General features: G+C 58.5%; 1 protein-coding gene across 7 annotated transcripts in view; it reads left to right on the top strand.

Moving 5' to 3' along the window:
* Nucleotides 1–27,532, top strand: part of COL16A1 (collagen type XVI alpha 1 chain) — a 54,497-nt gene continuing 26,965 nt past the window's right edge. For 2 of the 7 annotated variants that reach the window (XM_073903035.1, XM_073903036.1), the window contains exons 1-45: nucleotides 215–349; nucleotides 1,890–1,996; nucleotides 3,951–4,025; nucleotides 4,135–4,252; nucleotides 5,181–5,304; nucleotides 5,624–5,890; nucleotides 6,509–6,589; nucleotides 6,759–6,884; nucleotides 7,661–7,714; nucleotides 8,019–8,045; nucleotides 8,612–8,647; nucleotides 9,676–9,702; nucleotides 10,725–10,787; nucleotides 11,060–11,101; nucleotides 11,202–11,246; nucleotides 11,346–11,381; nucleotides 11,761–11,823; nucleotides 12,183–12,227; nucleotides 12,313–12,408; nucleotides 12,588–12,626; nucleotides 13,252–13,296; nucleotides 13,464–13,499; nucleotides 13,638–13,748; nucleotides 14,168–14,203; nucleotides 14,430–14,465; nucleotides 14,565–14,675; nucleotides 15,012–15,056; nucleotides 16,797–16,832; nucleotides 16,988–17,032; nucleotides 17,339–17,470; nucleotides 18,223–18,258; nucleotides 18,439–18,546; nucleotides 18,850–18,972; nucleotides 19,081–19,134; nucleotides 19,346–19,387; nucleotides 19,727–19,762; nucleotides 19,857–19,910; nucleotides 20,083–20,151; nucleotides 22,014–22,067; nucleotides 22,157–22,183; nucleotides 22,926–22,985; nucleotides 23,169–23,216; nucleotides 23,349–23,402; nucleotides 26,576–26,629; nucleotides 26,855–26,887. In XM_073903035.1, the coding sequence (XP_073759136.1) occupies nucleotides 1,924–1,996; nucleotides 3,951–4,025; nucleotides 4,135–4,252; nucleotides 5,181–5,304; nucleotides 5,624–5,890; nucleotides 6,509–6,589; nucleotides 6,759–6,884; nucleotides 7,661–7,714; nucleotides 8,019–8,045; nucleotides 8,612–8,647; nucleotides 9,676–9,702; nucleotides 10,725–10,787; nucleotides 11,060–11,101; nucleotides 11,202–11,246; nucleotides 11,346–11,381; nucleotides 11,761–11,823; nucleotides 12,183–12,227; nucleotides 12,313–12,408; nucleotides 12,588–12,626; nucleotides 13,252–13,296; nucleotides 13,464–13,499; nucleotides 13,638–13,748; nucleotides 14,168–14,203; nucleotides 14,430–14,465; nucleotides 14,565–14,675; nucleotides 15,012–15,056; nucleotides 16,797–16,832; nucleotides 16,988–17,032; nucleotides 17,339–17,470; nucleotides 18,223–18,258; nucleotides 18,439–18,546; nucleotides 18,850–18,972; nucleotides 19,081–19,134; nucleotides 19,346–19,387; nucleotides 19,727–19,762; nucleotides 19,857–19,910; nucleotides 20,083–20,151; nucleotides 22,014–22,067; nucleotides 22,157–22,183; nucleotides 22,926–22,985; nucleotides 23,169–23,216; nucleotides 23,349–23,402; nucleotides 26,576–26,629; nucleotides 26,855–26,887 (2,922 nt within the window). In that variant the 5' untranslated portion in view covers nucleotides 215–349; nucleotides 1,890–1,923. Of the gene's footprint in view, nucleotides 350–1,889; nucleotides 1,997–3,950; nucleotides 4,026–4,134; nucleotides 4,253–5,180; nucleotides 5,305–5,623; nucleotides 5,891–6,508; nucleotides 6,590–6,758; nucleotides 6,885–7,660; nucleotides 7,715–8,018; nucleotides 8,046–8,611; nucleotides 8,648–9,675; nucleotides 9,703–10,724; nucleotides 10,788–11,059; nucleotides 11,102–11,201; nucleotides 11,247–11,345; nucleotides 11,382–11,760; nucleotides 11,824–12,182; nucleotides 12,228–12,312; nucleotides 12,409–12,587; nucleotides 12,627–13,251; nucleotides 13,297–13,463; nucleotides 13,500–13,637; nucleotides 13,749–14,167; nucleotides 14,204–14,429; nucleotides 14,466–14,564; nucleotides 14,676–15,011; nucleotides 15,057–16,796; nucleotides 16,833–16,987; nucleotides 17,033–17,338; nucleotides 17,471–18,222; nucleotides 18,259–18,438; nucleotides 18,547–18,849; nucleotides 18,973–19,080; nucleotides 19,135–19,345; nucleotides 19,388–19,726; nucleotides 19,763–19,856; nucleotides 19,911–20,082; nucleotides 20,152–22,013; nucleotides 22,068–22,156; nucleotides 22,184–22,925; nucleotides 22,986–23,168; nucleotides 23,217–23,348; nucleotides 23,403–26,575; nucleotides 26,630–26,854; nucleotides 26,888–27,532 lie in introns of all 7 variants that reach the window. The other 5 variants (XM_073903031.1, XM_073903034.1, XM_073903030.1 and 2 more) reach the window with 4 other exon arrangements.

Genomic DNA, 27,532 nt, shown 5'->3' on the forward strand with positions numbered 1-27,532 from the left:
CGGCCTCCTCTGCCACCGCCGGAGCCCCCTCCCCGCCCTCCTTCCCGCCTCCCGCTCGGCGGGCGGGTCCAGCTGTGTTCCATTAGCCGCCCTGGCATGTCCCCAGCCCCCTGGAACCGCCCCTCTTCCCCCACCCGGAGTGGCCGGCGGTCCCCGGCAGACAGGCGCGCGCTCGCTCGCGGGGCAGCATTCAGCCCCCGGAGCCAGCGACCTGGGAAGTCGGGGTTTCGGGACGTCGGAAGTGATCGAGGACCTCCCCGCGGGCCTGAGGAACCCAGGCCCCGCTCCCCTTGGCTGGCTGCCCTGGGCTGCCTGGATTACTCAGGGAGGTGGGGGATCCCCAGCCACGGTAAGTGTGTGTGTGTTGGGGGGTGGAGTGGGCTGCCTGGGGGCTCTGTGCTGAAGCGCCTCTTTTGCCTCCGACTTGCTGTGTGACTTGGGCCAAGTGGCGTCCCGCCTCTGGTCCTCAGTCGCCTTCTCTATAGGAGAGCTCTAAACATCCCCATTCTGCTCTCCCTGCCCCCAAATCTGCGCCTTTGTATTAGGATGGGATCACATGGTTGGAAGCTTCTCTCCTATCCCTGCAGCCCCGGCTCTGGCTGGGGCCGGGGGAGCGGAGGCTGGAGGTGAGGAGCAGGAAGAGGACAAGCACACCGCTCTTCCCCCCTCCACATGTGTTCACATGCCTCCCACGGTTGGCTCTTGAGTGATGGGACGTGCCTACCACTAGGAAGGCGAGTGAGGGGGGTGGAGGAACAGTTCTGCCCCAGGAAGAAGGGGATCAGGGTCCTATCTCCAACTATACTGAGGTGAGGGGTCCTTCCTGCGCTCACTCCCTATTCAGGACTGAGGGAAGGGAGATAGAATTCCATAACAGCTGGGGGGAATGAGGTCAGACTTGCATAAGAACTTCCCGACAGGAGGGCCTACTGGAGGGATAGTCATAGGCTGGCTATGTGCTCGTGTGTGTGTACGTGTAAACTGGTATGTCTGGGTAGGTCGGTGAACATGTGTCTCTGTGAGCGAGTCTGTGTGCAGGTAGGTGTGTATGCACGCACTGGCACAAATGTGTCTGTGTGGACATGTGCCTGTGCATCTGCGTGTGTCATGCTGACACATGAATGCCTCTGTGTGTGCACGTGCAAGCTGCCTGTCTCAGGGGAGGCCGGATGATGTATGGGTCTGCTGGCCGCTTGCTGAGCCTGCATTGATTTATCTGGGCCCATCCATCAGGGTTTAATAAAACTAAAAGACGAGCATCCATCAGAGGGAGAGGTTGGCAACGAGGTCCTGAGCCCGGTGACCTGCTCTCCCACCCACTGTACCCATGGGGGAATCTTCCTTGGCCCACACACAGCTCTGTGATACCTGCCACGAGACTCAGCCCTTGACCTTGTGGGTGCCTGGCAGGACTGCGGGGCTGAGCTGGGTGCAGCGAGCCAGGTACCAGGCTGGTATATAGCAATACAGTGCTATACAGGTTGATAAAATATTGAAATACTTCTAAGTGTCTTGGTAAATAGTCTCTCTCTCAAGCCCCCTCACTATCCCAGTTCACCTGGCCTTCTAGGACCCTCTAGATCTCTCCTTAACCCAGCAACTAACCACTGGCGCCATCCAACGCTGCCTGGACCCAGAATGCTCCAGCCAGCATTCTGCTCTGGCGGGTTGGTGTCCATGCCATACCGGTGGTTAAATATTTTTAATATCACCCTGGCCCAAATCCTAGCCCAAGGCCTGTGGTTGGGCCTCTGAGAGGGATTGATGCCTGGCCAGCCCTCCTGCCACCCCAGTACTAGGGCCTGGGCCCCATGGGCTGGCTGCTACTTGCCCATGTATCGTGCTGTGTGAGCTCAGGAAGCCACCTTCACGGTCTCTGTGGTTTTCAGGTGCTGTGGCTGTGGCTGACCTCTCTGGACCAGGATGTGGGCATCTTGGGTTCCTGGCTTGTGGCTGCTCAGTCTCTGGGCCGTGTGCAGCCGGGGGGCAGATACAGGTGAGGTGCCACATGAGGATCGGGATGCCATCGGCCTGTGACTGGCTCCCTGAGATGCTGGGGTCCGATGTACAGGTGTGACCATGTGCCTAGGTCACGTGGGCATTTATGGAGATTCGGAGGGTGGGCTCAGCGTGGCCTGGGGTGTGGGTACAGTGTGAGCCAGAGTGTCTGTGTGCTTCTGTCTGCATGTTTGTCCGTCCTGGAGCCTTTCTGCATCACAGAGTGTCTCTGTACCTATTCCTGTGTCTCTGTGTGTGAACGAACAACCCTCCCCCCACCCCCACCCCCGGCATATGAACCCATCCTGTGCACACAGTGCTGGCAGGGCCAGTGAGGTCTGTCCCTGAAGAAGGAAGCTGCAGCTTGAAAGAGGCCCAAGCCCTTCCAATCCTTTTCATGGTGGAGAATCCATCCTCCAGCCCACGTGCTCCTCCTCCTCTGCAGCTGGCCCTGGATCCCAGATAAAGGGCCCTCCTCGAGGCCCAGATGCTGGATGGGACAGAGGGCGCAGCTTTCCAGGGCCCAAAGCCAGAGGAAGTTGACCGGGCAACTTGCCCTGCCCTGATGGGTGCCCTCTGGGCTTCGTAGCTTAGCTGCCCAGCTGAGCAGAAATAGAACTCCTAGAACCCAAATCGAGCCAAGGGGGGGCAGAAAAAGCAAGGTGCAGATGTGAGAGGGGTGTGCAGCCAGGGCGCATGTGACTGCCTGAAGGTTGTGTGTGTCTGTATGTGTTTCCGCATGTGTGTGCATGTGCCTTGCTCTCTCCCTCACTGGGTCCCCGGGGCACTGAGGCAGAGAATTTCAACATCTGTAAGGAATCTGGGCCCATTGCCAACGGGTGAGTCACCCATTGCTGCTGCTGATGCTGAAGACAGTGATCGTCTTTCTGGCCAGACCTGGGGGAGGGAGACTTCAGTGGGGTCACTGGGCTTAGGGATCCAAGATCCCTTCTTCCAGCCAGGCGGTCGGGGAGTCCAGTGCCCAGCTCCTAGGGGCTGTAGCCATTGTTGTGTCCCAGCTATCCCACCTGCAGCGATGGGGAGGCCTTTGTGAGTCTGGCCTTTATCTCCTGTTGTAGCATCTTTCCTGACATTTCGCTCAGTCAACCCTAAGAGGAGGCAAGCCCACGACTGCCTCTCTGTCCCTTCAGGGTTTTGGAGACCATAATTAAGCTATCCTTCTCTAGGAGCCTTTACCCACTTAATATACCCTGTCTGGAGCCCCAAGGTCCTGGTGGTTCCCTTGAGCTTGTGGTCCCTTCAGGCCCTCAGTCTCTTCTTCCTGTTTGTTTCATAAGGTAGTTATCCAGGTGAAAAGTCATTCTGTTGCCTCAGCCTTGTGTCTGGTCTGCTTTTCTGCTTTAGATGTAGGAAGTAAACCCCTCCCACTGCAGAGAACACGTGTACCAGCTGCACATGGCATCCCCGGTGGCACGGGCATCCGTAACTCACACGTGTGCAGACATGCTCAGGTGCTTGTATATAACACAAGCGTGCATAATGTGACTTTCTTTACCCCGAGGTGCCCCTTGCCCCCTGCTGGGTGTATATGCAGGAGGGAGCACAGGTATGTATCCAGCTCTCTACCCCATCTGAGTTCTAGGGCCGCCCAGAGTTTCTTTTGCTCTTTCTCTTGTTCACCTGCCGCCTGACTTGGTATCTTGGGGGAATTTGGATTCCAGGAGTTCTGGTCCTGCTCTGCTGTGAACTCGCTTCATGGCCTTGGGCCCAGCCTCAGTCTCTGGGCCTCAGTCTTCCCATCTGTATACTGGGGGTCCTCCTGGCTCCCAGGGCAGCCAGGGTCAGAAAGCAAGAGGTAAAAGCAGCCCCAAAGCTGGGCCCGGTTAAAGGTCCAGAATGGGGTACAAAAACTTGCTTCTCTCCAGGTTCCCCAAGAGCCTGGACTCTTCAGCCAGAGTCCACTGACTGGCCCACTGCCAATTCTCTTCCAGGCGAGCAATGCCCACCTTCACAACAGGAAGGACTCAAGTTGGAACACAGAAGCCATTTATCGACCAATGTGACCGGTGAGTGCCCATCTCAGTCGGCTGTCCCCTCTCTCCCATCTTCCTAGAGTGGCTATTACCCCCTCCTCCCCTGCCCAGCTGAGCTCTTCATCTGGTGTCTCCCCCAAAGGCTTTAACCTCATCCATCGACTCGGCCTCCTGAAAACATCTGCCATTAAGAAGATCCGCAACCCCAAGGGGCCTCTCATCCTTCGACTGGGGGCAGCCCCGCTCACCCAGCCAGTGCGGTAAAGGCCCCAGTGTGAAATGGGAATTAATACTCTCCAGGAACTCTGGACGTGGGGCCTAAACTCAGGGGCGTACCTGGGGGGGGATGCCAGATGCCACAAATGACTCAGGCCATTTTACCCCACCTGTTGCTGGGAGTCAACCTGGTTTCCGCCCCTGGGGCTTGCAGGGTAGGCACAGAGGAGATGCGTGGCACCCCCACGCTCTGTCCCTCCCCTCCCTCTGGCTAGCAGTCGGGGGACAGGTCTATATCCTACAGGCGCTGTGGAGACCCCAGGATGGGGGTGGGAACCTGGTAAGAGTCGTGTGTGTGTGTGTGTGCGTGTGTGTGTGCGTGTGTGCGTGCATGCATGTGGGCGCACCCACACGTGCCTGTGGGTGAAGTTCAAACTCCCACAAGGCCCGGGGGGTCTGGCCCCTGCTTCCCTCTCCAGCCTCACCTTCCAGAATGTTCCTCTTACTTGCTGCTCCAGTCACGCTGAATGCTTTTTATCTTTCGCCAGCACCTCTTCCCCCCCCCCCCCCCCAAGTCCCGGTTATCCTGGATTCCAGGGCATCCTGGATTCCTCAGAAGAACTTCACCACAATTATCTTGACATAGTGACATAGTCATCCTGGGGATTCTTTGTTTAGGGTCCTACCTTTGTTTAGGGCCCTACCACTCCCCCATCAGACTTGAAGCCTCCACGAGGGCAGGAGCCTTCTCTGTGTTTTCACCACTGCTACCCCCAGCAGCCGGACCCACCTGGCACATAGTAGGCACTCCATCAGTGTCGATAGAGCGGATGGACATGCATATGTATGTGTCGGTTTGAAGGTGTGGGCCTGTGTGAGTCACACGTGGGTTCGGCAGTCCTGAGGGCCCGGGGTGGGCAGAAGGTGGTCTCTCACCTGAGCCTCAGGGTCCCCTCCCTGCTCTGCCCCCAGACGAGTATTCCCTCGGGGCCTCCCCGATGAGTTTGTCCTGGTGCTGACACTCTTGCTGAAGAAACACACCCACCAGAGCACATGGTATTTATTTCAAGTGACCGATGGAGATGGGTACCCACAGGTGAGCTGGACCCCCCTCCCCCGCCCCCCATGGCTCTCGAGGCATCGAGCAGTACCAGTCCAGCCCAACCTCGGTCCCAGCTTGTAAATTCTGGGGCCTCTCTGCCCCATCCCCGGCGCCCACCCTCGAGGCTACCCCACCCCTGGCAGCTCCTATCCCCTTCCTTCAGGTTGGACTGCTCTGTGGCCCTACCGGCTTTCGTCTCTCTCTGGGCTTCAGTTCCTCTTCCTGTGAAATGACCTTGAGAGCCCCCAACTTTGCCATACTGAGCCTGTGGGGCTCTGATTCTCTGTCTTGTTCCTCCCCCAATGCCACACAGATTTCCCTGGAAGTCAACAGCCGAGAGCGGAGCCTGGAGCTCCGGGCCCGGGGCCAAGACGGCGACTTTGTGTCCTGCATCTTCCCCGTGCCCCAGCTCTTTGACCTGCGCTGGCACAAGCTGGGGCTGAGTGTGGCTGAACGCGTGGCCTCCGTGCATGTGGACTGCACCTCAGCCTCCTCTCAGCCTCTGGGGCCCCGGCGACCCCTGCGGCCCGTGGGCCACGTCTTTCTGGGCTTGGATGCTGAGCAGGGGAAACCCGTCTCGGTGAGTGCTAGGTGGGGCGCTGCCTCTGCTCCCATGTTTTCAGAGTCTGAGTGAGCTCCCTGGAAGCTCTATCAGATGACCAGGTCCTTCCCTTGCTCGGAATCCTCTTGGGGTTCCCCAATGCCCTCCAGATGCAGCCTACACATATCAACCTGGCATTCACGGCCCTTCGTGATCTGGTCCCTAGAAATGTCTATGGTATCTTCTTCCTTTACATCTCTCTGTACGGCTTACTCCGGTCAAATCCTTCCTAGTCGTCCACTCACCTGCTGCTTTCCCGCCTGCTCGCCTTTGACTCTGCTGTCACCCCCACCTGGAATGCATACCCATCTGCAGAGTATCTACTGGTCCTTCAAGGCCCGGCTGAAACGGAACCTCCTCCGCCCCCGTTCCTCTGGGCCAAAGTGACCTTTTCTCCCTCCTCTCTTTCCTGCATGCGCAGCTCTGTTTCGCTTTTGGTGACAGCTATACTCCTGATGGTCTCCCCAGGTGAGACTGGCAACCCTCTGAGGGCACATCCTGGGGCGGAGCCATCTCGGGGCCTCCCGGGCAGCCAGGACACTGAGCTGTTTGATCAAATGAAGCGGGAGACTGACTTGTGTATCGTATCCCCTGCAGTTTGACCTTCAGCAGGCACATATCTACTGTGACCCGGAGCTTGTGCTGGAGGAGGGATGCTGTGAGATTTTACCAGGAGGGGTGAGTGGCCCAGCTCTGGCCCAGCTGGGAAGGTTTGGGACACTTCCCAGGGCCATAAGTGTGCTGGAGGTGGGTGGCCAGGATGGCGATGCACTGAGATCTTAGGATGAGTGGGTGGGGGGCGGTCTGCCTTCTGTACTGACCCCAGCCCTTTCCCCGCTCTGGACAGTGTCCCCCAGAGACCTCCAAGGCCCGCCGGGACACCCAGAGCAATGAGCTCATCGAGATCAATCCACAGACTGAAGGCAAGGTCTACACCCGCTGCTTCTGCCTGGAGGAGCCTCAAAACAGCAAGGTGGGTGGGCAGGGCAGGTAGACATGAGCACAGGTAGGTACAAGTGGGACTGAGGTCTACCACCAGGGTCAGTTGTGCCTGGGGTAGGGAGGGCACTGGAAGCTCCACGCATCTATGGACCACCGCTATAGGATTCAGAGAGGCCAGAACCCACGGGGTGAACCTGTGTCTACCTGCCTGTTGGCATTGAGAGACATGCCCATCGAGCTCTGGCACTCCCCAGCCCCTCACTGATGTCACGCCAGACCCCTTTGGTCAGGTCAGGGCCAGGTTTGCACTCAAAGGCAGTCCGGGACAGGGGTACCCGGGGTCAGAGGCCAGGCCACACTGGTTCCCTCTGGGCTTGCTCGCTCTCCTGGGCCCAGCCCGTACCAACCCGTACCAACCAACCCATAGGCTGGTCCTACACCCAGCACCATGGCCAGCTGCTCTACCCACTCTCAGGTTCTTCAGGGTGGCAGGGAAGCCCAGTTCCTCCCTTTGCCCCACCTCCAGGATGGGCAGTCTCCCTGCCCGCTGGGCATCATGCCCAGCCTTTGGCTGCAGGAACACAGGATCCCATTGATTCATGGTCTTGTTTTCTCCGACATCACGTGGGTGGGGGGAAAGGGAGGGAGGCCGGGGGGAGTGCCAGGGGCCTGAGCAGGCTTTCAATGCCTTGGGAGACGCCAGCTGAGGGGGTACCTGGGCCCATGCCCCTACCTGGGTGCCCCTTTCCAGCGTGGGCCCCTGCACTGCCCCTCTTCAAGAGTTCCTTTTTGACTCCGTCTGCCCAGGTGGATGCCCAGCTGACAGGAAGCATCAGCCAGAAGGCAGAGAGGGAAACAAAGGTAGAGATGGTAGGGGGAGGGCAGGGGGTGGAGTTCACGGTGCCCTCGGTCTGCTGTCTGTGCCTTCTGTAAACCCCTTGAGTAAGCCACTGTTCTCCCACACTCTTCCCCCCGCCCCCACTCCTGGACAGAGCTTAGGAGGCACAGGTGCCAGCTCTGAGAAGGAGGGATGAATGGGGGCGAGACAGACAGTACCTGGCACAGCGTAGGGCACCCGCTCCTGATGGTTCTTGGGTAGGAGTATTGGAAGCAGGGCTTCGAAGCCTCTGCTTCCTGCCCATTACCATGCCCTCCCTCTTCCCAGGCCCGTCAGGAGACAGCAGCCGACGAGGTAAGCCTCCCATCTAGACTGGCAAAAAGAGCTTGGTTGAGGAGGTGCCAACACGAGCCCTTTGGACAGGCTTTGTGGCACCGGAGCCTGCGCATGGGGGTTTGGGATGACTACGCAGCTCCCAGCATTCCTTCAGGGCTCAACGCTGGGCCCGGTCTGCCTGCTGCCTCTCCTTGGGTGGGTGGGTGGGGGGCGGTTAGTCCTGGACACTCCTGCTGATTTGGCAGCGAATGGCTATGGGCATCATGGGAAGAATCCAGGCCTTGGCTGTGGGACCGCAGATCCTGGGCCTCACTCTGCCCCCCCCATGCTGTGTGACCCAGATCCCACTGCTCTTCCTCTCTGGGCTTCAGTTTCCTCGTGTGAGGAATGGCTTGGCACTGGGTCGCTGGGAGTTGAGGGATGAGGCTTGTTTGGTAGGATTCCTATCTTCCTGCTCCCTTGGACTTCACTCAGGACACACATGACGTTCTGTGTGCTCGCTGTGTGTATGTGGGGGGAATAGGGTGGGGAGGGCTGGTCCCGGGCTCTCAGAACTGACCTCCTGGCCCATTCTTCCCTTGCAGTGCCCACCCTGTGTCCGTGGTGCCCAGGAAAGCAATGTGAGTGAATAGAGGGTGTGCAGGGTGGGGTGGGCGGGGGCTGGGAGTGGGCTAGTTGGCTTCCTGGTTAAGGACAAGTAGGCCTTTGTGTTCTTATCACACTCCCTCCCTGCACATCCCCCAGAGCCGGGCTTGACTCCCACCCTGTCCCCACCACGGGCTGCATGGAAGGAAGCCTCACGCCCTGTGATCCGGGCAATGTATTGCGATCCAGGGTGGAATGGGGACAGAGTGGTGGCTGGTGGGACCAGAACCTTGGGTTGCTGATCCCAGCTTTCCACTACCCACAAGGACTCGGGGCTGTTCTGTTTGAAAGCTTCCCATATCACCTTGGAGGCCTCGAGAAGGGGAAGGCTGACTCAGGGTGACACAGCCCAGCGCTGGCCCCCAAACCCATGTTGGCTCAGGACTTCCCCTCCTATGCCTCTCTAGCTAGCTGGCCCCGGTCTGGCCTCCCTTTGGGGGTCCAGAAGGACAAGGGAGAGCACTCGGTGAGGGCACAGCTAGTACCCAAATGTGCCTCTCCCACGGGCAGCGTAAGTCACTACTTTCCCATAGCCTGACTTTCTGAATTGACATGCCACGTTAGTTCATAAAGGGCACAACCCCAGGTGCCCTCAGCTCCAAGCCCCCTGACCTTGGGGGACACAGGAAGTACCCCCTCTGCTTCCTGGCCCTCTTTCCATCTAGCCCCCCACCAAATCTGGTAAGGCTGATGGTCCCCAGATATGCAGGAGTTACCATGGCAACTGAGCAGCCCTGTAATCCTAACAACCAGGGGGTGGAGCTAGCTAAAGCCAGGCAGTTTAGAGAAGGTAGGTTAGACCCCGCTGCAGGTCTGACAGCCTTAGCATATGAAGTCAGCAGCTGGGTGGCCTTGGAGGCAGAGCTGTTGGTCCGCTGGGGGTCTTGGATTCAGGCTGTTGGTCTTGCCACCGTGCTGTGTGGCCCTGGCTTAATTGCTTGCCTTCTCTGTGCCCTTGTTTTTCTCTCCATCTCTGAGATATAATGCTCTCTTTGCCTCCCAGGTCACAATTGGTCCCTCTGGACCCAAGGTGAGTCCAAGATGGAGAACAGGACAGTTTTTCCCTCTTTGGCATTCCCAGCCTGTCCCACAGCATGTGGCCCCATGGCTGTGTGTTTCTATCGGGGCTACCCAGCTCTGTATATGTGGGGGGTGACTAGGGGTGTGTGTTGGAGACAGTCGGGGGTTGTGTATGTCAAAGGGTGTTAAGAGCGCCCCTTTTCTGAGTCCTGTGCATCCAGCTTTGGGCCTCCCATTGCACATCTGTCACCTTCCCGCCCCTCAAGCATCCTGCAGGCTGGATACTCTCATTTTATTTCAGAAAAACCCGAGAGCCAGCTGTGCCCCCCGTGTGGGACGGGGTGTCGGAGTGATTGTATGTGGGGGTCTGGCTGTGTGCCTCCTGGGACACATGTTCACATGTGTGTGGCCCCCTGGGGTGGGGGGCATGAGCCCTTGTCCCGGTGGGCCCGACAGGACCACTGAGCCTGTGAGGGACGGGGCGGGCGGCACGCGTGTAAACGTGGGACTGTGTGCTTGTGCGCGCCTGAGAGTACATAACACAGCTCCGGGGGCTGCCTTCATGTCCCATCTCTTCCTCGCCACACCCCCCTGAGGTCCCACTTTATTGATGAAGAGACTAAGTCTCAGAGAGGTGACATGACTTGCCCTAAGCGGTGGGGCAGGATTTGAACTAAGGCAGCCTAACACTCACCAACATGGGTTCTGTCGTCTGTGTGCATCCGTGCATGTGTCCATGTGCCCCTGGGTGAGCTGTGTGTGAGCTCGCGTGCTTTGATAGGGGTGTGGGGAAAGTACCCTCTTTGTGAGACTATAGATTTGCCAAATATAGCCTCTTGGGGTGGGAGGGCCATATGGATGAATGCATATGGAATCCATATGCTGTGTGCATGGTTGGGGGTTGGGGCACGCTGTGCTCATTTACACACCCGTGCGTAGGGGATGGGTAGAGAAGACAGACTGGGGAGACCTTCCTCAGGTCCCCCAGGTGCTCCCCCCTGGTCCCAGCCCCTGTTTTGATCTCATCCACAGGGAGGGAAAGGTGAGCGAGGCCTGCCTGGCCCATCAGGCCCCAAGGGAGAGAAGGGAGCCCGGGTAAGTGCCCCAGCCATGCCCGCTGCAGGGCCCTGCTAAGCTGTGCCCCGGGGGGGGTGGGGTGCTGGCATGTGAACCATCCCATCCGCTCAGCCAAACCCCTGCAGCCTGGCCCACATGGGGGATGATGGGTAGGGTCTTTCTAGGAGTTAGTAAATGGCAGCCTCTATTTTTTAGGGGTACCTAGAAGATGACCAGTGGGACTGTGGGACTCTTGAGCCTATCCTTCTCAAAACAGGGTCCCACCCTGATCCCTCATTCCCTCCCCTTAGGGCAGTGACTGTGTCCGAATCTCCCCGGATGCCCCACTTCAGGTAAGACCTGGAGGCAAGGCCTACTTCAAGGCCAATATGGGGTCAGCCCCTGGGGAAGGGTGACCCTGGGACCATCTCAACACCTTCTCTCCCTGCTCAGTGTGCAGAAGGCCCGAAGGGAGAGAAGGGGGAGGCAGGAGCTTTGGTGAGTGTGGGACCGGGGTTAGGGCAGGGCAGTGGGGTCCTGGCCCAGCCTCTCCCTCCTTCCCTCACCCCTTCTGTTGTGTCCCCCCCCTTATCTCAGGGACCCTCAGGACTTCCGGGCTCTATAGGCCAGAAGGTAATGGGCGTGGATTTGGAGGGACAGGTGCCAGGGAGGTCTGTGGGCTCTTCCGACTTGAGGAAGGAGATGTCTAAAATCTTCTTGGAGGATGGAGGGCCCCGTCCCCCCGGAAGACCCTCTGTCCCTCCCAGTCACCCTGCCCTGTCCAGATTCCCACCAGACCCAGAGGGAAATGCCACCGACTCCCTGAGAGAGGCCCAGCAGGTTCGGAGTTTCCTTCTGTTGTCCACCTTCCTGGAGTGACGGAAGCCTTTCAGTCTCAGGGGAGGCAGAAACTGGGGGTCTGGAAAGCAGTTGTCCGACCTCCCGATAGAGCTGCACTGGTTCTTCCAGCCCGTTCTTTCAACCCCAGTCCCTTTACCTTTTCCTTCCCCAGGGCCAGAAAGGCGAGAAGGGGGACGGAGGCATCAAGGGCTCGCCGGGAAGGCCAGGCCGCGATGTACGGTGCTTGGGACCCTTGCTCACCACAACCCCGTGGTCCTCAGTGCAATGCTGGAATTAGCCAGCAGAGTCCAGCCTGCTAGCTTCGCTCAGACAGGAGAACAGAAACCCAGGGAGTGGGAGGCTAGGCCCCAGGAAGCAGAGCAAGGAGGGGACAGAAAAGAATCTGAACCCAGGCCCCCTGGCTCTCAGCCTAAGAGCCCCTGGCCTCTAATGCCCTGATGGTGACACCTGATGACCTCGGGGCACAGGGGTGGAGTCTGGCTTTGGGGAGGGGCACTGAAGGTGGGCAGTTTGCTGCTGCCCCAGGGAGGTGCCAGGCCTCAGGCTTTTCTTCTACCTTCCATGACCCCACAGGGCCGGCCCGGGGAGATCTGCGTCATGGGGCCCAAAGGGCAGAAGGTGAGTTGTGGGTGTCTGTGGGTTGGAGGGTGGGGGGTGGGGCTGAGGCGGCGGCTCTCTCACACCCAACTTGTGTCTGTGCCAGGGAGACCCTGGCTTTGTTGGGCCTGAGGGGCTGGCAGGAGAGCCTGGGCGCCCTGGCCTCCCTGGGCCCCCTGGGAGAGGACTTCCTGGGACACCGGTGAGTACTCCTGGCCCCTCCTGTTGTTCTTTCCTCAGGGAACCTTCTCTTGCCTGGCCAGGGCTGGGGAGATAAGGCTCGGGCCTGGGGGTCCTGGTTGGGGGGAAGGGGCTCGGGTAGGTCTCACCGTGATGTGGGGCCCTTGGCAAGCCTCTACCGGATGCTGTTTCCGCCCTCAGGGGGACCCAGGCGGCCCGCCAGGCCCTAAGGGAGACAAGGTAAGCACAGGCAGGAGTGTGGGCCCTTGGGGGCAGGGATGCCCTGCATGGTGGACGGAGAGAGAAGGGGACCCAGGGCAGCAGGTATTCATGGGGGGAAGGAGCCAGGCATTCAGCTGAGGAGGCCGGCTCAGCTCGGCCAGGCCCCTCACTGGGGAGTGTCCCCATCCCAGTGCTTGCCGACATGGGAGCCCTGGCCTGGGTTCCAGGCACGGGGACAGGTAAGCCTAAGTCTAGTCATGACCAGAAAGGCCACACCTGGAGGGCCCAAGCTCATTTTAGGGTCTTATGCCTTGATGAGCAGAAAGCCCTGGAAATGTCTGACTGTCTGTCTGTCTGCTATGGTTCCTCTGGGGTCACCCGGATTCCTCTTGACCCGCTGCACCGGAGAAGGGGTACACAGAGGCCTCATAGTCGTCCCCTTTTGCAAGCAGAAGGGCTTGGGGTAGATGTGGAGAAGGCCAGGCAGCAGGCGGGAGGTGCCTGCTGACCAAGCCGGCCAGGAGGAGATGGGAGATTTGGCTGAGATCGTACTGCCAATCCAGAGAAGGGACTGATGGGGATGGGGTGAATGGTCTGAGGCTGTGGCCAGGAGCCTCCCCCTTAACCCTTCTTCTGACCACAGGGCAGCTTGGGGGTACCAGGAAAGGAAGGTCCTGGTGGGAAACCTGTAAGTAAGCCCAGTCTGGAGAGGGAGGGGGGCTGCCACCCACGATGCCCAGGGCTGCTCTACCAAGGCCTCCAGGGGCCGGGGGCTAGGTCCTGGGGCCCTCCCTTGGCATACCAGTCCCTCTGGCTGGCACTAACCACTAACGTTCACTGCTTCTTCTCCAACAGGGGAAACCAGGGGTGCCGGGGCTGAAGGGAGAGAAGGTGAGATCCAGGCCGGGTTGCACCAGGATAGGGTGGGAGTGAGAGCCCTTCTCTGAAGGTGACACTGAGCATCAGGGGTGCTGGACCTTCTCTAGGAGACCCCTTGTTGGTCCACTCATGGTCTCTCCTTTCTGCTAGGGTGACCCCTGTGAAGTGTGCCCAACACTGCCTGAAGGCTTCCAGAACTTCGTGGGGCTCCCTGGAAAGCCAGGACCCAAGGGGGAGCCAGGTGATCGGGCACCAGCCAAGGTGAGTGCCCAGGGTGGCCACTGAGGAGCTCCACAAAAAACCTGGGGATGTGATCCTGGAAAGGAGTTGGGTGTGTGACAGAAGGACTGGGTACTTCTCTCGGCCATAGAGAGATTGTGGGCCGAGGGTCCTGGCTCTAGATGGGAGGGGCGGGGGGGGGGGGGCTGAACCATAGAGTTTAGGGTTGGGCTAGAAGGTCACCCAGGTCTCCATGGCTACCTCCTAGGGTTCTTGAGGAGGCTCCGAGATGCCTTTTGGGCAAGCTGGGGTGGAGCCAGCCCTTATAGTGAGTGAGGCTGTGCCTTCCTCCTGGGAGTGGGTGTTGGTTGGGGGTGGAGGAAAGGAGTGGGCAGAGCTGGGTTAGGGTCCTGGCTCGACTCCCCACCCCACTCCTCTCCCTCACCCACACTTTCTTTCAGGAGGGCCTGGGAGCTGTTGGATGGAAAGGTGATCGGGTAGGTACAGGAACTTTCTAGTAGGGTAGCTTAACCTGGCCTGATTTCCTCCATCTATTACATGGGTTGATGAGCCCCGGCTCTGGGTGCTGACCTTGAACCCCATAGGACCCCTGGGTATTTGAAGGGTTTGTGGTGTGTAACATTGCTGTCCTCACATATGAGTAGGAAGTTTGGGGTGCCCCAACAGGCCCAGTCTCAGCCCATAAACCTTTTCTCCCTGTAGGGAGACCCTGGCATCCAAGGCCCCAAAGGAGAGAAGGTAAGGGAACACTGGTCCCCTGGCTGCCCGCCCCCCCCCCCCCCCCCCCCCCCCCGCCAACTGCTGGGAGCTTTCCAATTCTTTCTCTTCCTTCTCCAGGGGGACTCCTGCTTGTCCTGCAGCTTAGCTGTAGGGGCCCAGCATCTTGGGCCCTCCACAGGGGCCAAAGGAGATGTGGGCCCCCCTGGCTTCGGTTTGCCTGGCCTCCCGGTGAGTGACTAGCCCGGCTCAGTCCAGCCCATCTTTGCCACACCGGTGGCCTCCCTCGCTCCTCTGGCTCGGAGTCTCAAGGCAGACCAGGAAGGAGGCCCCGAAGCAGGTGTCCCAGGCCTGCAGCCTTGTTTCCCCCTCCATCCGCACACTGCCCCAGGCTGCTTGCCCTGGGGGCTCCCTCTGTATAACAGAAGTAACTGCCTAGCTACCTGCAGAGTCATGGCATTTGTAATTCCAAGCTGGCTTCTCTTTCTGGGTAGATGCTGGGACCATGGAGTCTTGGGGGGGTGGGGTGGGCGGAGGAGTCTCTAATTGTGACTTGTTGTCTTTCAGGGGAAAGTTGGGGCTCCAGGGCCAGCAGGGCTGAAAGGAGAGAAGGTGAGATCTGAGTTAGCTGTCAGCGATACCAGGACTTTCTGGGCAGGGAGGCGGGAAATAGGGATGAGACAGACGAGAGATCAAATCCACAGTGAAAAAAATTCATCGGTGCTTTGCAGTTGGGAGTCAACGGGCTTACTTGTGAGAGCCCTCATGCTCTCCAAGAGAATTCCTTGGTGTTGTACTTTTACTTTATTGATCATCTAAGACAATTAGGCACACGTAAGATGACCTTTTAATAAAATAACCATATTTAACTCTCCTTTACCACTTACCATGTGCCAGGCACTGTTCCAAGCGCTCGGGCATGTATTAACTTGTTTCACCCTCCTAAAAGCTGATGGGGGAGCTGACTCCATTATTCTTGATTTACGGATGAAGAATCGGAGGCAGGGAAGGCCAAGTCAGTTCCCCAAGGTCACATGGCCATTTGATTATAGGAGCGGGATCTGAGCCTAGGAATCTGGCTCCAGAGGCTGTAATGTTTGTCCCTCGGCCGGGTCACTCGATTTCGGTGCCCGTGTTCCCATTTGTATTTATGATTGCGGCTGAGACAAATGACGGCACTTCTCACACGAGGGCTTCTGTGCGTGACCGAGTGTTCAGGGGTGACAAACACCGCCGCAATGTATGTCCAGACCCCGCTCTGTCAAGCATACCACCCCTGGCATCTCTCCGACGAAGCTTTTGTACCCCCATCTCCGAGCGGCAGGGCGCCCTGTCTCAGTACATGGCATGTCCCCAGCTCCTCCGGCCCCAAACCTGCAGCCTCCTAGATCCCCGCCCGCCCCACACCCTCGCCTCCATCTGACGTTCTGCCAACGGCATCTCTGTGGCACCCCACTACCCCCCCCCCCTCCCCTCCACGAGCCACCACAGCCCGTCCGCGGCCCGTTTGTCGGCCGGCAGCTAACACGACGTGCCCTTGTAAAAAGAACTCGGGTTTCATTATTTCCCTGCTTAAACTCCTTCCCCACTGACTCCGTGGCAGCGTCCTGCTACACCTAACGAGACCCCGGACGACCAGCCCCTGCCTGCCTGTCTGCTGGCTCTCCTCTCCCCGGCTCTCGGGCTTTAGAGGTGTGGCCTCCTTCCCCTCCGGACCGTGTCAAGGCCACTCCCACCTCTTAGATTCTGTACTTGGGGCACCCACCTTCTGGCACATTCTTCCTCTCTACTCTCCCCCCACTGCTTTCGCCGGCTGGCCTGATTCTCGCCTTTCTGATAATAACCATGCTCAACAATTCCCTGACCCCCTGTCCAAAGCGGCCTCCCCCGTCTCATCTCCCCGCCTGTTCCCTTTGTGGTACTCATCCCAGTTTACAGTTGCTGTGGCTTCAAAAAGTTCTGGTTGTCCCCACAAGTGTGTAGACTCCACAGGTGTTTATGTGCTGCTCACGGCATCCGACCAGCATCTTGGCCCTGCACGCTGTGTAGACATGCAGCGAATAGCTGTCGGATGAATGAACGAATGATCTTTGTGTGCCGGGTGAAGGCTGCGTGTGGGGCTGGGATTCTGTGAAGTGAGGCCGGGGGCAGGAACCTGCCACAGACTCTCCTGGAAACCTTGGGGGAAATCCCCTTCCCTCTCTGGGCCTCGGTTTCCCTAGGCAGGAAATGAGAGGGGTAGTCAGTCTAGAAGTCCTCACAGGTGGCTACTTTTGTGGTTTGTGGTTTGGGACTGACCCAGCACCTGTCATGCCGCCTCACTTTGACCCTATGTTCTCTGCTTTGCTCCAGGGGAATTTTGGGGAGGCAGGGCCAGCCGGCCGGCAGGTGGGTAATGCTCTGGGGAGAAGGAAACATGGGAGGTGCTGCCTGCTGCCGGAGGGGGGGAGGGGCAGCAGACCCGGACTGTGCCCAGCATAGCCCAGGCAGGTGCCGGGCCTCACACATGCCTTGTTTTTTTTTTTTTTTTTTCAATCACACAGGGCCCACCAGGGCCAGTGGGACTCACAGGCATCAAAGGGGAGAAGGTGAGTCTGGGGACGTTCTCCACGCTGCAGCCAGGGTGAACTTCCTCAGCACACACTTGCTCTAGTTCCAGCCCGTCGAGGCTCCCCACTGCCTGAGGGTAACATCTTGCCCCGTAGCATGGCATTCGAGACCTTAATGATGTCGCCCCCACCTTCATTTCTTACCTGTCCTCCCACAATCTCTCCTGAGCTATCCCTTGCCCAGCAGAGATGCTGTGTCAGGCCCAGCTCAATTCCCCAGACCCCAGATCCCAGGCCTGGCCTGGGATCTCCCCCCGACCCCGACCCCGTGTCCTTGCTTGGCAGGGGGAGCCTTGTGAGCCATGCCCAGCCCTGTCCAGGCCTCAGGATGGGGACAGCTACATGGTGACCTTGCCTGGCCCTCCTGGAGAGAAGGGAGAGCCTGGGCCTCCAGGCTATGGCTTGCCAGGAAAACAGGTGGGTTCCCGCATTGTTGCAGGCAGGGCTCAGAGGAGGGGAGGGACCCCGGCCTGGGTCGCTTGGCTCCCTGGACAGCGGGGAGTAGGTGGGAGTGTATGGAAACGTCAGTGCTTCTCTGTCCCCAGAGGAGCTTGGCCTCAGGGGCCTCAGCCCTTCCTCCTGGCAGGGCGCACAGAGCACTGACTTGGGACCAGACGGGCCTGGCTTCAAACTCCAGCGCTGCCTTTTCACTCACTCTTTGACTCGAGCAAGTTATTTTTCCTCTCCATGTCTCTGTTTCCTCCACGTGGCGTTGTTGGAAAGCCCCGGGATGCTGTGCGTGAAGCACCCCGCCGGCCGCAATAGGCATCCAGGAAGCGATGGCTGCCGCGGGCCCATTATTGTTACCGTTTCACTGAGAGCGGCGAGCGTGGGCATAGGGCTCGCTCTGTGCGGCGCGCTGCTTCCCACGGCCCGGTGCGTCTAGCCTCACAGGGACGCCGCAGGATAGAGGCCAGTGCCATTTTTATCATCCCCATTGATGCATAAGGAAACCGAGTCACAGAGAGATTAAGTAACTTGCCCAGGGTCACCGAGGCAGGACTCTGGCTTGTCTCTTCTCTGCATCTATACAGTATCGCTTCCCTAGAACGAGAGCAGGGATTGTGGTCTGTTTTGCACACTGCTGTATTCCCTGGGTCTAACACCGTGCTGGACACTTAGGGGTGTCTGCTGTGAGTGAATGGATGCTAGAAATGCTTTCTCCCCAGGGCAAGGCTGGAGAGCGTGGACTGAAGGGGCAGAAGGTGAGAACCTTGTGGGCATGGGTGGGGGCACCACCTGTCTGATGAGCTTTCCATCTCGTGTTCCTGATGGCCCTGTGCCCTCTCCCCACTCCCTGTGCAGCCCCCAGCCCCAGCGAAGGGCTCCGAGTGCCTTTAGTTCCCGGGGCTGGGTCTGCCCTCCTTGACCCCTACTCCTTACAGGGTGATGCTGGCAATCCTGGAGATCCTGGAGTGCCAGGCACCACGGGGCAGCCGGGACTGTCGGGAGAGCCGGGGGTTCGGGGCCCCATGGGCCCCAAAGGAAAAAAGGTCAGTCGGGCAGAGGGCATTTTGTTGCATGGACCAAAAGAAATCAGGCTGAGAGTTAATGAGGTGAAGGACGGCAGAGTCAGACTGTGAGCCTTACAGAATACCAGAGTCCCTGGGTGGGGATGCCTCAGCTCTTCTCCACGGCAGGGAGAAGAGCAAGGAGTGGTGATTTCCCAGACTGAGGTGGGGGCGGTGGAGGGGCAGAGCTCTTAGAGGGGCACAGGGACTCCCTTTCTGAGGCCTCCCCCTGGCCCTGCTGTCAGTCCTGGCTCAGGGCTCCTGGCTGTGCCCATCTCTGACCAGGGTGATGGCTGCACTGCCTGTCCCAGCCTGCAGGGGGCAGTGACGAACACGGCGGGACTGCCTGGGAAGCCGGGCCCCAAAGGAGAGCCGGGCCCAGAAGGTGTGGGCCGGCCTGGTAAACCGGTGAGTTCCGGCTGCCTGCCCTCTGGTCTTTCCCTGCCTGAGCTTTGCCTTCTCTCCCACCTACACCCTTTCCCCTGCGGGATCCCATGGGCCACTTGTATCTTTTAGGGCCAGCCTGGTCTACCTGGAGTTCAAGGGCCCCCAGGACTGAAGGGCACCCAGGTATGTGTGCGTATGGGGAACCTGGGCTGCGGGTGTGTGATGAGGGTAGGAGTGGGCAGATACATGGGGGCATAGGGCCTGGAGTAGGGAAGACGGGCTACAGCGTAGGGAGAAGGTGGAAGTAAGAATGTTAAGGGGAAGAGCCTGGGGTAGGAGGTTTTAAGGGTGAGTGGGGAATCTCAAGCCAAGGATTGTCCCTCTGCCTCTTCAGGGAGAGCCCGGGCCTCCAGGAAAGGGAGTCCAAGGGCCCCAGGTGAGTTTTTAGCCTTACCTTTGCCTACCTGCCCCCCAGCGCTCCCAACACTTCCATTAGCCAGCTGCCCACTCCTATCTACCCCTAAAACTACAGAGCCCTGCCTGCTCTGAAATGCTCAAGGGCACAGCTCTGGGGTAAGGAATTGGTCAGCAGCCCTGGTCTGCCATTACTTCTGTAGAGGACCTTGGCTTGGCCCTCTGCCTCTCTCACCCTCACAGTCTTCCTGGGGAGCTCTCTTGAGTTTCGGCTGGTATATACCCCACCCCAGACCAGGTGTGCCAGTGGGACAGGTTGGCTTGGGCAGCTGTGGCCCAGGCTGTGTTTTCTGACTTGCAGGGGGAAGCTGGAGTCCAGGGTTTGCCTGGCATTCAGGTATGTCTGCTTTGGGCCTAGAGGAGGCTGGGGGCGGTGGGTGGGAAGGGGCCGCTTTAGGATAAGGGTTAACTAACTGTGCTTCCATCTGCAGGGACTTCCAGGACCTCGGGGGCCACCTGGACCCGTTGGAGAGAAGGGCGTCAAGGTGCGTCTGTGCCTCGTCAGGCACTAGCCCTGTGGTGCTTTGGAGTGCCCTGGCTCAGGGGACAGGGGACAGGGGACCTGTGACATGCCCGCCACAGGGCCACCCAAGACCTGGTCTGATGCGTCCCACCTGCCTGATTGCCCCTGTAGCCTCCGTGTCCTCTCTTCCCCAGGGGTCTCCGGGACTGAAAGGAGCTGCTGGGCCTATGGGTCCCCCTGGTGCCAGTGTCTCTGGGCCTCCGGTAAGGGTCCTCTCTGCGCTCTGTGCTGGAGGCCTGCTGGGGCCAAGGCTCTCACTGCTGGGAAGAGGGCACAGGGCTGACCCCGCTGGGGCCTGGCCGCATGGGGGATGGGAAGAGAAAAGCCCAGCCTCCGAGAAAGAAGACCACACTGTCTGGACGGGGGCACCTGACTAATGACGTTACTGATGGCCACCATTCTGGGAGCAGTGACTGCTGAGCCTGGTGCTAAGCTCTAGACCCACAGAGATCCGCTTAAACCTCCCAATAGCCCTGTAAGGGAATGGCTGTTCTTGTCCCTGTTTCATAGATGAGGAAAGCTGAAGGCCAGAGAATGAGGAGGCAAAGTCAGAACTTGAACCCAGGTCTGTCTGACTCAAAGCACGTATGTGAACTCACCCGCCCCCACTTCAAATCTCGGGCTTTGGGGGTATCTTCTAAATGAGCGCTGCCCCATCGAACTGTCCGTAAGGATGGAAATGTTCTCTTCTCCTCTGCCCAAGCCACATATGGTTATTGAGCACCCGAACTGTGGCCAGTGTAACTCAGAAGCTAAATTGTAAATTTCATTTAATTTTAATTAATTTAAATTTAAATAAGCACATGTGGCTATGGGCTACCCTACTGGACAGCACAGATCTCTCTAGACCAGCAACACTTCCAACCTCATTACCCTCAAAGACCTCTCTTTATGACTATCCCACCAATGAGTCCCATGCTTTAAAAGATGTGTCTATTCAACAAATTGCAGAGATTAAGTAATAATAAGTGCATTTCCTCATTTTCATTCATCAAATACCTGTATAATAGCTTCCGCTCCACACGAACCCACTAGAATTTTACAAGATGGTATAATTCTAGCCAAAATCAAAGAAATGCTACCTTTCAGCCAGGCTGTGCCATGCTGGGTCGTGGGCAAATGTGTAATTTTTCTTGGGCTTTTGGTAATGGGGAAAAGAGCCCAGTGAAAGAGACCTTTTCTATCTTTACGGATCCCCAGAGAAATTCCAGTTCCAGTTTGGCAGTCACTGATAGAGTCCTCCCGAGGGTGCAGGGAGGCCCAGAGGGGCCAGCGCCTTGCCCACGTCCACACCGCCAGTCTGTATGGGCCACTGGAGCTGGACTGTCAGGGTCCCAGCCTGTCCCAGGGAGCCCCAGGGGAAAGGCAGAGGTTAAAGGCAAAGGCGGTCCTGGTCCTTATGGATTTTCGAGTCCCTAGTGTGAAGGTGGCAGAGCCCACAGAAAGGCGGCCATCAGAATGCCATTGTGTGGCCCGGTGGACTTCTCCAGACCTTCCTCCCTCAGGCCGAACCCCATCCAGGAGGCTTTCCAATCTCAGCCCCACACGCAGTGCTAGTTGTGTGACCCCGGGCAAGTGACAGCCTTTCAGAGTCTCCAAATCCTCGGTGAGAAAATAAGAGCAGAAATTTCCTTTCTCCTGCTAAGTCATCTGAGATAACCTTTGTGATAGAATGTGTGTCAAGCATGAAAGGGACCGACAGGGAGAGAGCAGGCGCCTCGGGCCGCCTGTAGCTGGTGCAGTCGTGCTGGGGGGTCTGTTACGAAATTTCCTTAAGCCTGAGTTTCCTCACCTGTCAAACAGAACAGTGCCATCCTGCAGGGCTGGGAGGGGGGATCCCACTCAGTGTCGTCGGACCGGCGCTTGGCCCAGTGTCCGACACCCAGGAAGAAGTGCCAGTCTTCCTGCTTCCTCCGCTCCTCGTCTCCTGTGCCAGAGCCCCCTCCTTGAGGACAGGGCCACTGGGACACCGGCTTCTGCTTCTCCTATCGCCCTCCCCTGCACGTGGGCCACGCGGCTGGCTGCAGTCCAGGCTCGCCTCTGACCCTGGGCTCTCTCCCCTCAGGGCCCGGATGGGCAGCAAGGACAAAGTGGCCCTCCAGGAGCCAGAGGGATGCCGGTGAGTACAGCGTCTCAGGACAGCAGGAAGATACGGCCTCGTGCCTCCACACCCCTATCTACTCACCTCGCTGTGTTTCTTCCCTGCAGGGTGAAAAGGGACCTCAGGGAGAGAAGGTGAGTCCCAAGGCCCTGTGGCCAATACTGGGGGGGAAATAAACCGCCCCAGGAGCCCCGCCCCCAGGGGAACCTATACTCTGGACTGGAGGACAGAAGCTGAGGAGTCATCCTGGTCTCCTTGCTACCACCAGCCCCCTGGTTCCAGGAAGCAGGGGCCCCGAACACTTCTCACTTCACCTGGTTGCTGGCCCAGGGCACAACCAGGATCCCAGGCGACCCAGAGAGCCCCAAGGGCCCCACGGGGGCAGCTGCATTTGCAGATGGGCCTGAGTCAGAGGCTGGGGCAGGCGCTAAGTTGGAGAGGACCAGTGGTGAGAGGGCAGAGACGTGGGGGACTGGGCCAGGCCAAGGGGAGCGGGACGGCAGCGGCCAAGCCTCAAGCGTCCGGGAGGCAGAACAGCTGTGCGGCAGCAGACGCTGAACCCAAACCGACAGGAATAGCAGCAACATCCAGCCCTTGGGGGCATAAGGGCCTCCCATGTGGCAGGGACTCTGTGTACGTTCATCCAGTCCACCCTCCTGACAGTCTATGCATTTGGTGCTATTACCCTCATTTTACAGATGAGGACACGGAGACTCGAGAGGTTGAACTGGTTGCCCAAGGGCACATTCGTAAGAGGCGGATCCTGGATTTAAACCCTGGCCTCTCCATCCTACAGCCCGTGCTGCCTCCCAGATGTTGGCTTCCGGAAGGTCCTCCATCCTCGCCCCCCTCTGACAAAAGCTCTTGTCTTTTCAGGGTGAGCCAGGGGAGTGTTCCTGCCCCTCTCGAGGGGACCCCATCTTCTCTGGCATGCCGGTAAGTGGCGCTGAGAGCCCTCCCCCCAGCCGGGGGAGAGGCCTGGCTTCCTGCGTTGGCTCAACATGCGCGGGCCCCACAGGGCTTTGCGTCCTAGCCAGCTGCCTCCCCATGCAGCCCTGCGCTTGGTGTGGACGTTGCCTATAACCTCTCCCTTCTTTTGCGACCCCCACTCCCACCCAGGGTGCTCCGGGACTTTGGATGGGCAGCTCCTGGCAGCCGGGCCCGCAGGTGTGTGTCGCTTGTCTCCTCTGTCTCTCCACTTGTCCGCCAGCGCCCCACGGCTTGCCCACCCTAATGCTGCTGCCCCCAGCAGTGGGACAGAGCTTTCTTTGGGGTCTGATTACTTCTCCTCTCCCTCAGGGTCCCCCAGGTGTTCCCGGACCACCTGGCCCTCCTGGAATGCCCGGGCTACAGGTAAAGGGGGAGGAGAGGATGGGAGTCTGGAAAGCAGGGTGGCGGGGAGGCAGGGCTGGGGCTCTGTGCTGGCCCACACAGGTGGCCCAACACCTGTGCGTGCCAGCCTCACTCCTCTAGGTTCCTGCTCCCCAGAGCGACATGGGGGGCGCCCACTGATCCCTTAGGGCAGGTCGTGGGCAGTCCCAGCCCTTTCTTGAGGAATGCTCTGCTGTGTGCTGGCCCAGGCACCCTACTGACACCCGGGCCAAGCTCAGGCTAAGGTCAGGCCTTGGTCAGGAACCCAGGATCTGGACCAAACAATCCCTTACACCGGCATGGCGCTCCCCTGTTTTGGAGCAGCGTGCAACATTCATTCATGCAAGGAGGAAGGAGGAAGAGAAAGCAGGGCGTGGGGTCAGAAAGTGGGAGGAGGGCAAGGAAGATGTTCAAGAAGAGCACTGGAAAGAATCCAGACTTAGAGGAAATGAGTGAGTAAGCCCATGAGGGAGAGCATTCCTGACAGTGAAAGCAGCAGGTGCAAAGCCTTGGGGGTGGGACTGTGCCCGACAGTTGGGGGAATAGCAGGGAGGCCAGAGACAGTGAGGGGAGAGCCGTGGGAGTGGAGGTCCATGTGGCTCTGTGCTGAGACAGTGCCTTCCAGAGCCCATCAGCCTGCCTTTGCATCCCAGCTCTGCCAGGTGCTCGTGGTGCGGTGCCGGGCAAGTTCCTTACCCTCTCCGTCTCTCGGTTCCTTCATCTGTCAAGTGGCTATAATTATAGCACGGACCTCATGGGGCTTTTGTGAATTTTAAACAAGTTAATGCATGTGAAATGTGTAGAGCCATGCCTGGCACATAGTAAATGCTTAGAAGGCATTAGCCATCATTAGGCTGGTGACTATGATTATTTTATATCCATCCTCTTGTTCATGGGAGTCTCATGTCAACTCCGATAGGCAGATGGTGTTCTCCCTAAGTCTCAGCTGGGCACACGGGCTCCGAGAGGTGAAGTATCTTGTCTGAGGTCATCCGGCTCGGAATTAGCGCGGGACTGGGCTTCCCCAGCGCCCGGCATTTTCTCCTCCCTGCCGCTGCCCTGCAGGACAGCTCCCCAGCGGCATGCACACCAGGCCCTGTTCTCTGAAGGTCCTAGGAGGGACAGACAGTGGCTTCTGCATGTCTGGCTCCCAGCTCCTGAAGAAGCAGAGCAGAATCACATGGAAGCTTTTTACAAACTATTCCCCCCACCCCCGGAGATTTTATACATCCCCCGCTGCCTCCCTGGGGTGAGAATCTGTTCTGGTGAGTCCCCATTGCTGATGGGAGTCTCTGCCGGGATCCAATTCTCTCTGTCTCATCAAGAGCTCAGAACTAGAGCCAACTCTCAGTCCCCCATGGGCCAACCACACATTTACCAAGTGTCCCAGCCTCCTGCTGTACCACCAGGAAACAGGAATCTGTCTGCAGGGGTCTTGCAGTTTGCTTGGGGAAGCATGAGAGTCATTTCAAAGTGACCCATTAACACGCTGATAGAGTGTGAACCCTGCCAAGACATGTTGAGGGAACAAGGCAGAAAAGAGTGACTGCAGAGTCTGGTCCCAGGCACCAGAGTCCTCGCCCGGTACCAGTGCTGGAGACCAAGCCAAGGCTGCCACTAATAGGCACCTGCCCCGTGCCAGGCAAGATACAGCTCTTCTTCGCCAGGTGGACCCTGTAGTCCTTTCAAGGAAGGGAGGGCCCAGCAGCTCCTCGTCTTCAGGCTCAGAAACGGGCCCAGAGATAGACGGCATTTCTTTGCCAAGTAATGAAATCTCCTGTAATCATCCATTTCCCAGAAGGGGAAACTGAGGCAGGGAGGTCAAGCAATGTGCCTGAGGCTATGTAGTTAGTAGCCGGTGAGTGGGTAGCTCTTGGTAGGACAACAGGTGGGACATTTAGTTCCAGGAGGGCAGGGAAAGAAAATCACCGAGTATCAGGCTTGAACTGACACACGGGCGATAGCAACCGGAGCGGCGGTGGTGGTGGGGGGGGAGGCATAATTTAGGTGCATAAGGATAACGACCAGGTTCAAGGCGTTTTCCCTGCGCGGGGGACTATCCTAAGCACATTACCCTGTGAACTCCCTCAGGATGCAGAAGGACTGGTACCGGAACTTGCGGGAGGGAGACTGCCTCCAGTCTGCCTCGGGCCTTGGTAGAGCCTGGCCTGGAACAGGACAGGCTCGCAGGGGAAGGTGGCCGTGTTCTGTCGCTGGGAGCCAGGACTTGAAGGGAGGCCAGCTCTCAGAACGGGCCAAGGAAGTCCCCGGCGGGGAGAGCAGGGTGTGCAGCAGTGTGTTCACTCTGAGCTAATTTAATGCATGCCTCCTCTGTGTCAGGCACTGGGGATTGAAAAGGGAACATGCTCCCGGCCCCCGTGGGGGGATTTAATATGCAAATGTGCATCGTGAGCCTGCAGGGGCCACAGGGAGTCTGGGTGGAAACACCTCACCTGAGCTCCTCACAGTCATGGTCTCCTCTTCGCTTCACCATAGAGGATCCCTGTTTCACAGATAAGGAAACTGAGACACAGAAATTTTTTTTTTTTTTCCAAGTAAGCTGCCAGACGCTACCCAGGTAGTCAGAGTTCGCACCTGCATAGGTCTGGCTCCCAAGCCTCCACCTTGCTGTGTACATGGTGTTCTGGGGAATGTCTTTTGAGGAAGGTGCTGGGATCGTGGTTGAGAGAGGGGATTGGAGCCAGTGGTCCTGACTCTGGATCTCACCTCTGCACTTTGCTCATCTTGTGATCTTGGGCAAGTTACTTAGCCTCTCTGAATTCTCTGTTCTGTTTTTAAGTTGGGGGTGATACACCTAACTCACCAAGAGCACCGTGACTCAGGGAGATTAGATAGGAAATGGAAAAAGAAACGTAGTTACTATGTAGAAGCTCCTCTGCCCGATTTCTGACCTTCCTCTAACATGTGGGAAAAACTTCCTGTTGGACTGCTTTTAGGGGTCACCCTTCTGGGCCTCCTCAGCCTTCCCCACAAACAGTCTGGAGATTTTGAGCTAAGCATGGACACCAGCCTTGCACCCGTTGGGCTCTCGGTGCTGCAGGAAGGGAAGGGGCAGGGGGGCTGGTGGGCATGAAGCAGGGTGGCCTTCGGCTCCAGAGAAGAGTCCACTCACTCACATCTCTTCTTGGCTGCAGGGAGTGCCTGGAAACACCGGTTTGCCCGGACAGCCTGGGCTAACTGCGGAATTGGTAGGTACCAGCCTGGGTCACCGTGCAGCCCCCTCCCTGCCCTTCCCAGGGCTGAGCTGGCCGTGCCAGCTCCCTTAGCTGCCGTGGGGGCCCTCTTCCCTCCCTCCTGCGAGGCGGGGAGAAGCCAGGGTGGCATGTGGCTTCCTTGAGGCTCCACCTGATCCCGTAAGTCTCCGTCCCCCTTCCCCCTCACCTGCCTGAGCCCTCCTGTCTTATCTCCTGCAGGGATCCTTACCAATTGAACAGCACCTCCTTAAGGTAAGGGGGTAAGAGAGAAGGAGGAGGGAGAGAAGGAGAGAAGCCCCCTAAGGGGATCGTTGTAGGATGTGCTCAGCACCGCACAGGGAGAGCTGCACAGGGAGAGCTGCAGACGGGACCTGGTTGCGGGGAATGTGCATTCTCCAAGCGGCACACAGGGCCTAGCATGGTGCCTGGCGAGTAACAGACCCTCGGTCCTTCCAACCTTGCTGAATGAGTGTTTGAAGGGATCCTGCCTAGGTACCCCCATGGTGGATGTTGTGGGCAGTTCCTGCCCCAAAGCCTGCCCTTGGGAGCCACCAGTGAGGCCCTGTACCACCTTGGTCACACCAGGGCAGGGTCTAGTAGCTTCTAGAACAGAGCGGAGGGTGAAAGTGCAGTTGAGTCGTCAGGCAGGGAGCTGTGGACGTTACTTATGTTCTTTGACGGGACTGGGTTGGGGGCCCGGAAGAAGGGCAGATTGACCAGAGGACAATCCAGAAAGAATCCAGGGAGGAGACAGGATTTCAGGAGCAGTTCTAGTGGTGCAGGGGAGGGGACTTGGGGTCCTGGCAGGGTCGGCCCTTGCCAGTGCTGCCAATAGCATCAAGATCACACTGATGGCTTTGGCCTGGTCTGGCCTCCCTTGCTCAGTCACCTCTGGAG

This window comes from Callorhinus ursinus, unplaced genomic scaffold (genome assembly GCF_003265705.2).
Source record: "Callorhinus ursinus isolate GAN/ISIS: 27379988/994484 unplaced genomic scaffold, GSC_fseal_2.0 scaffold18, whole genome shotgun sequence".
NCBI classification, from domain to species: Eukaryota; Metazoa; Chordata; class Mammalia; order Carnivora; family Otariidae; genus Callorhinus; species Callorhinus ursinus.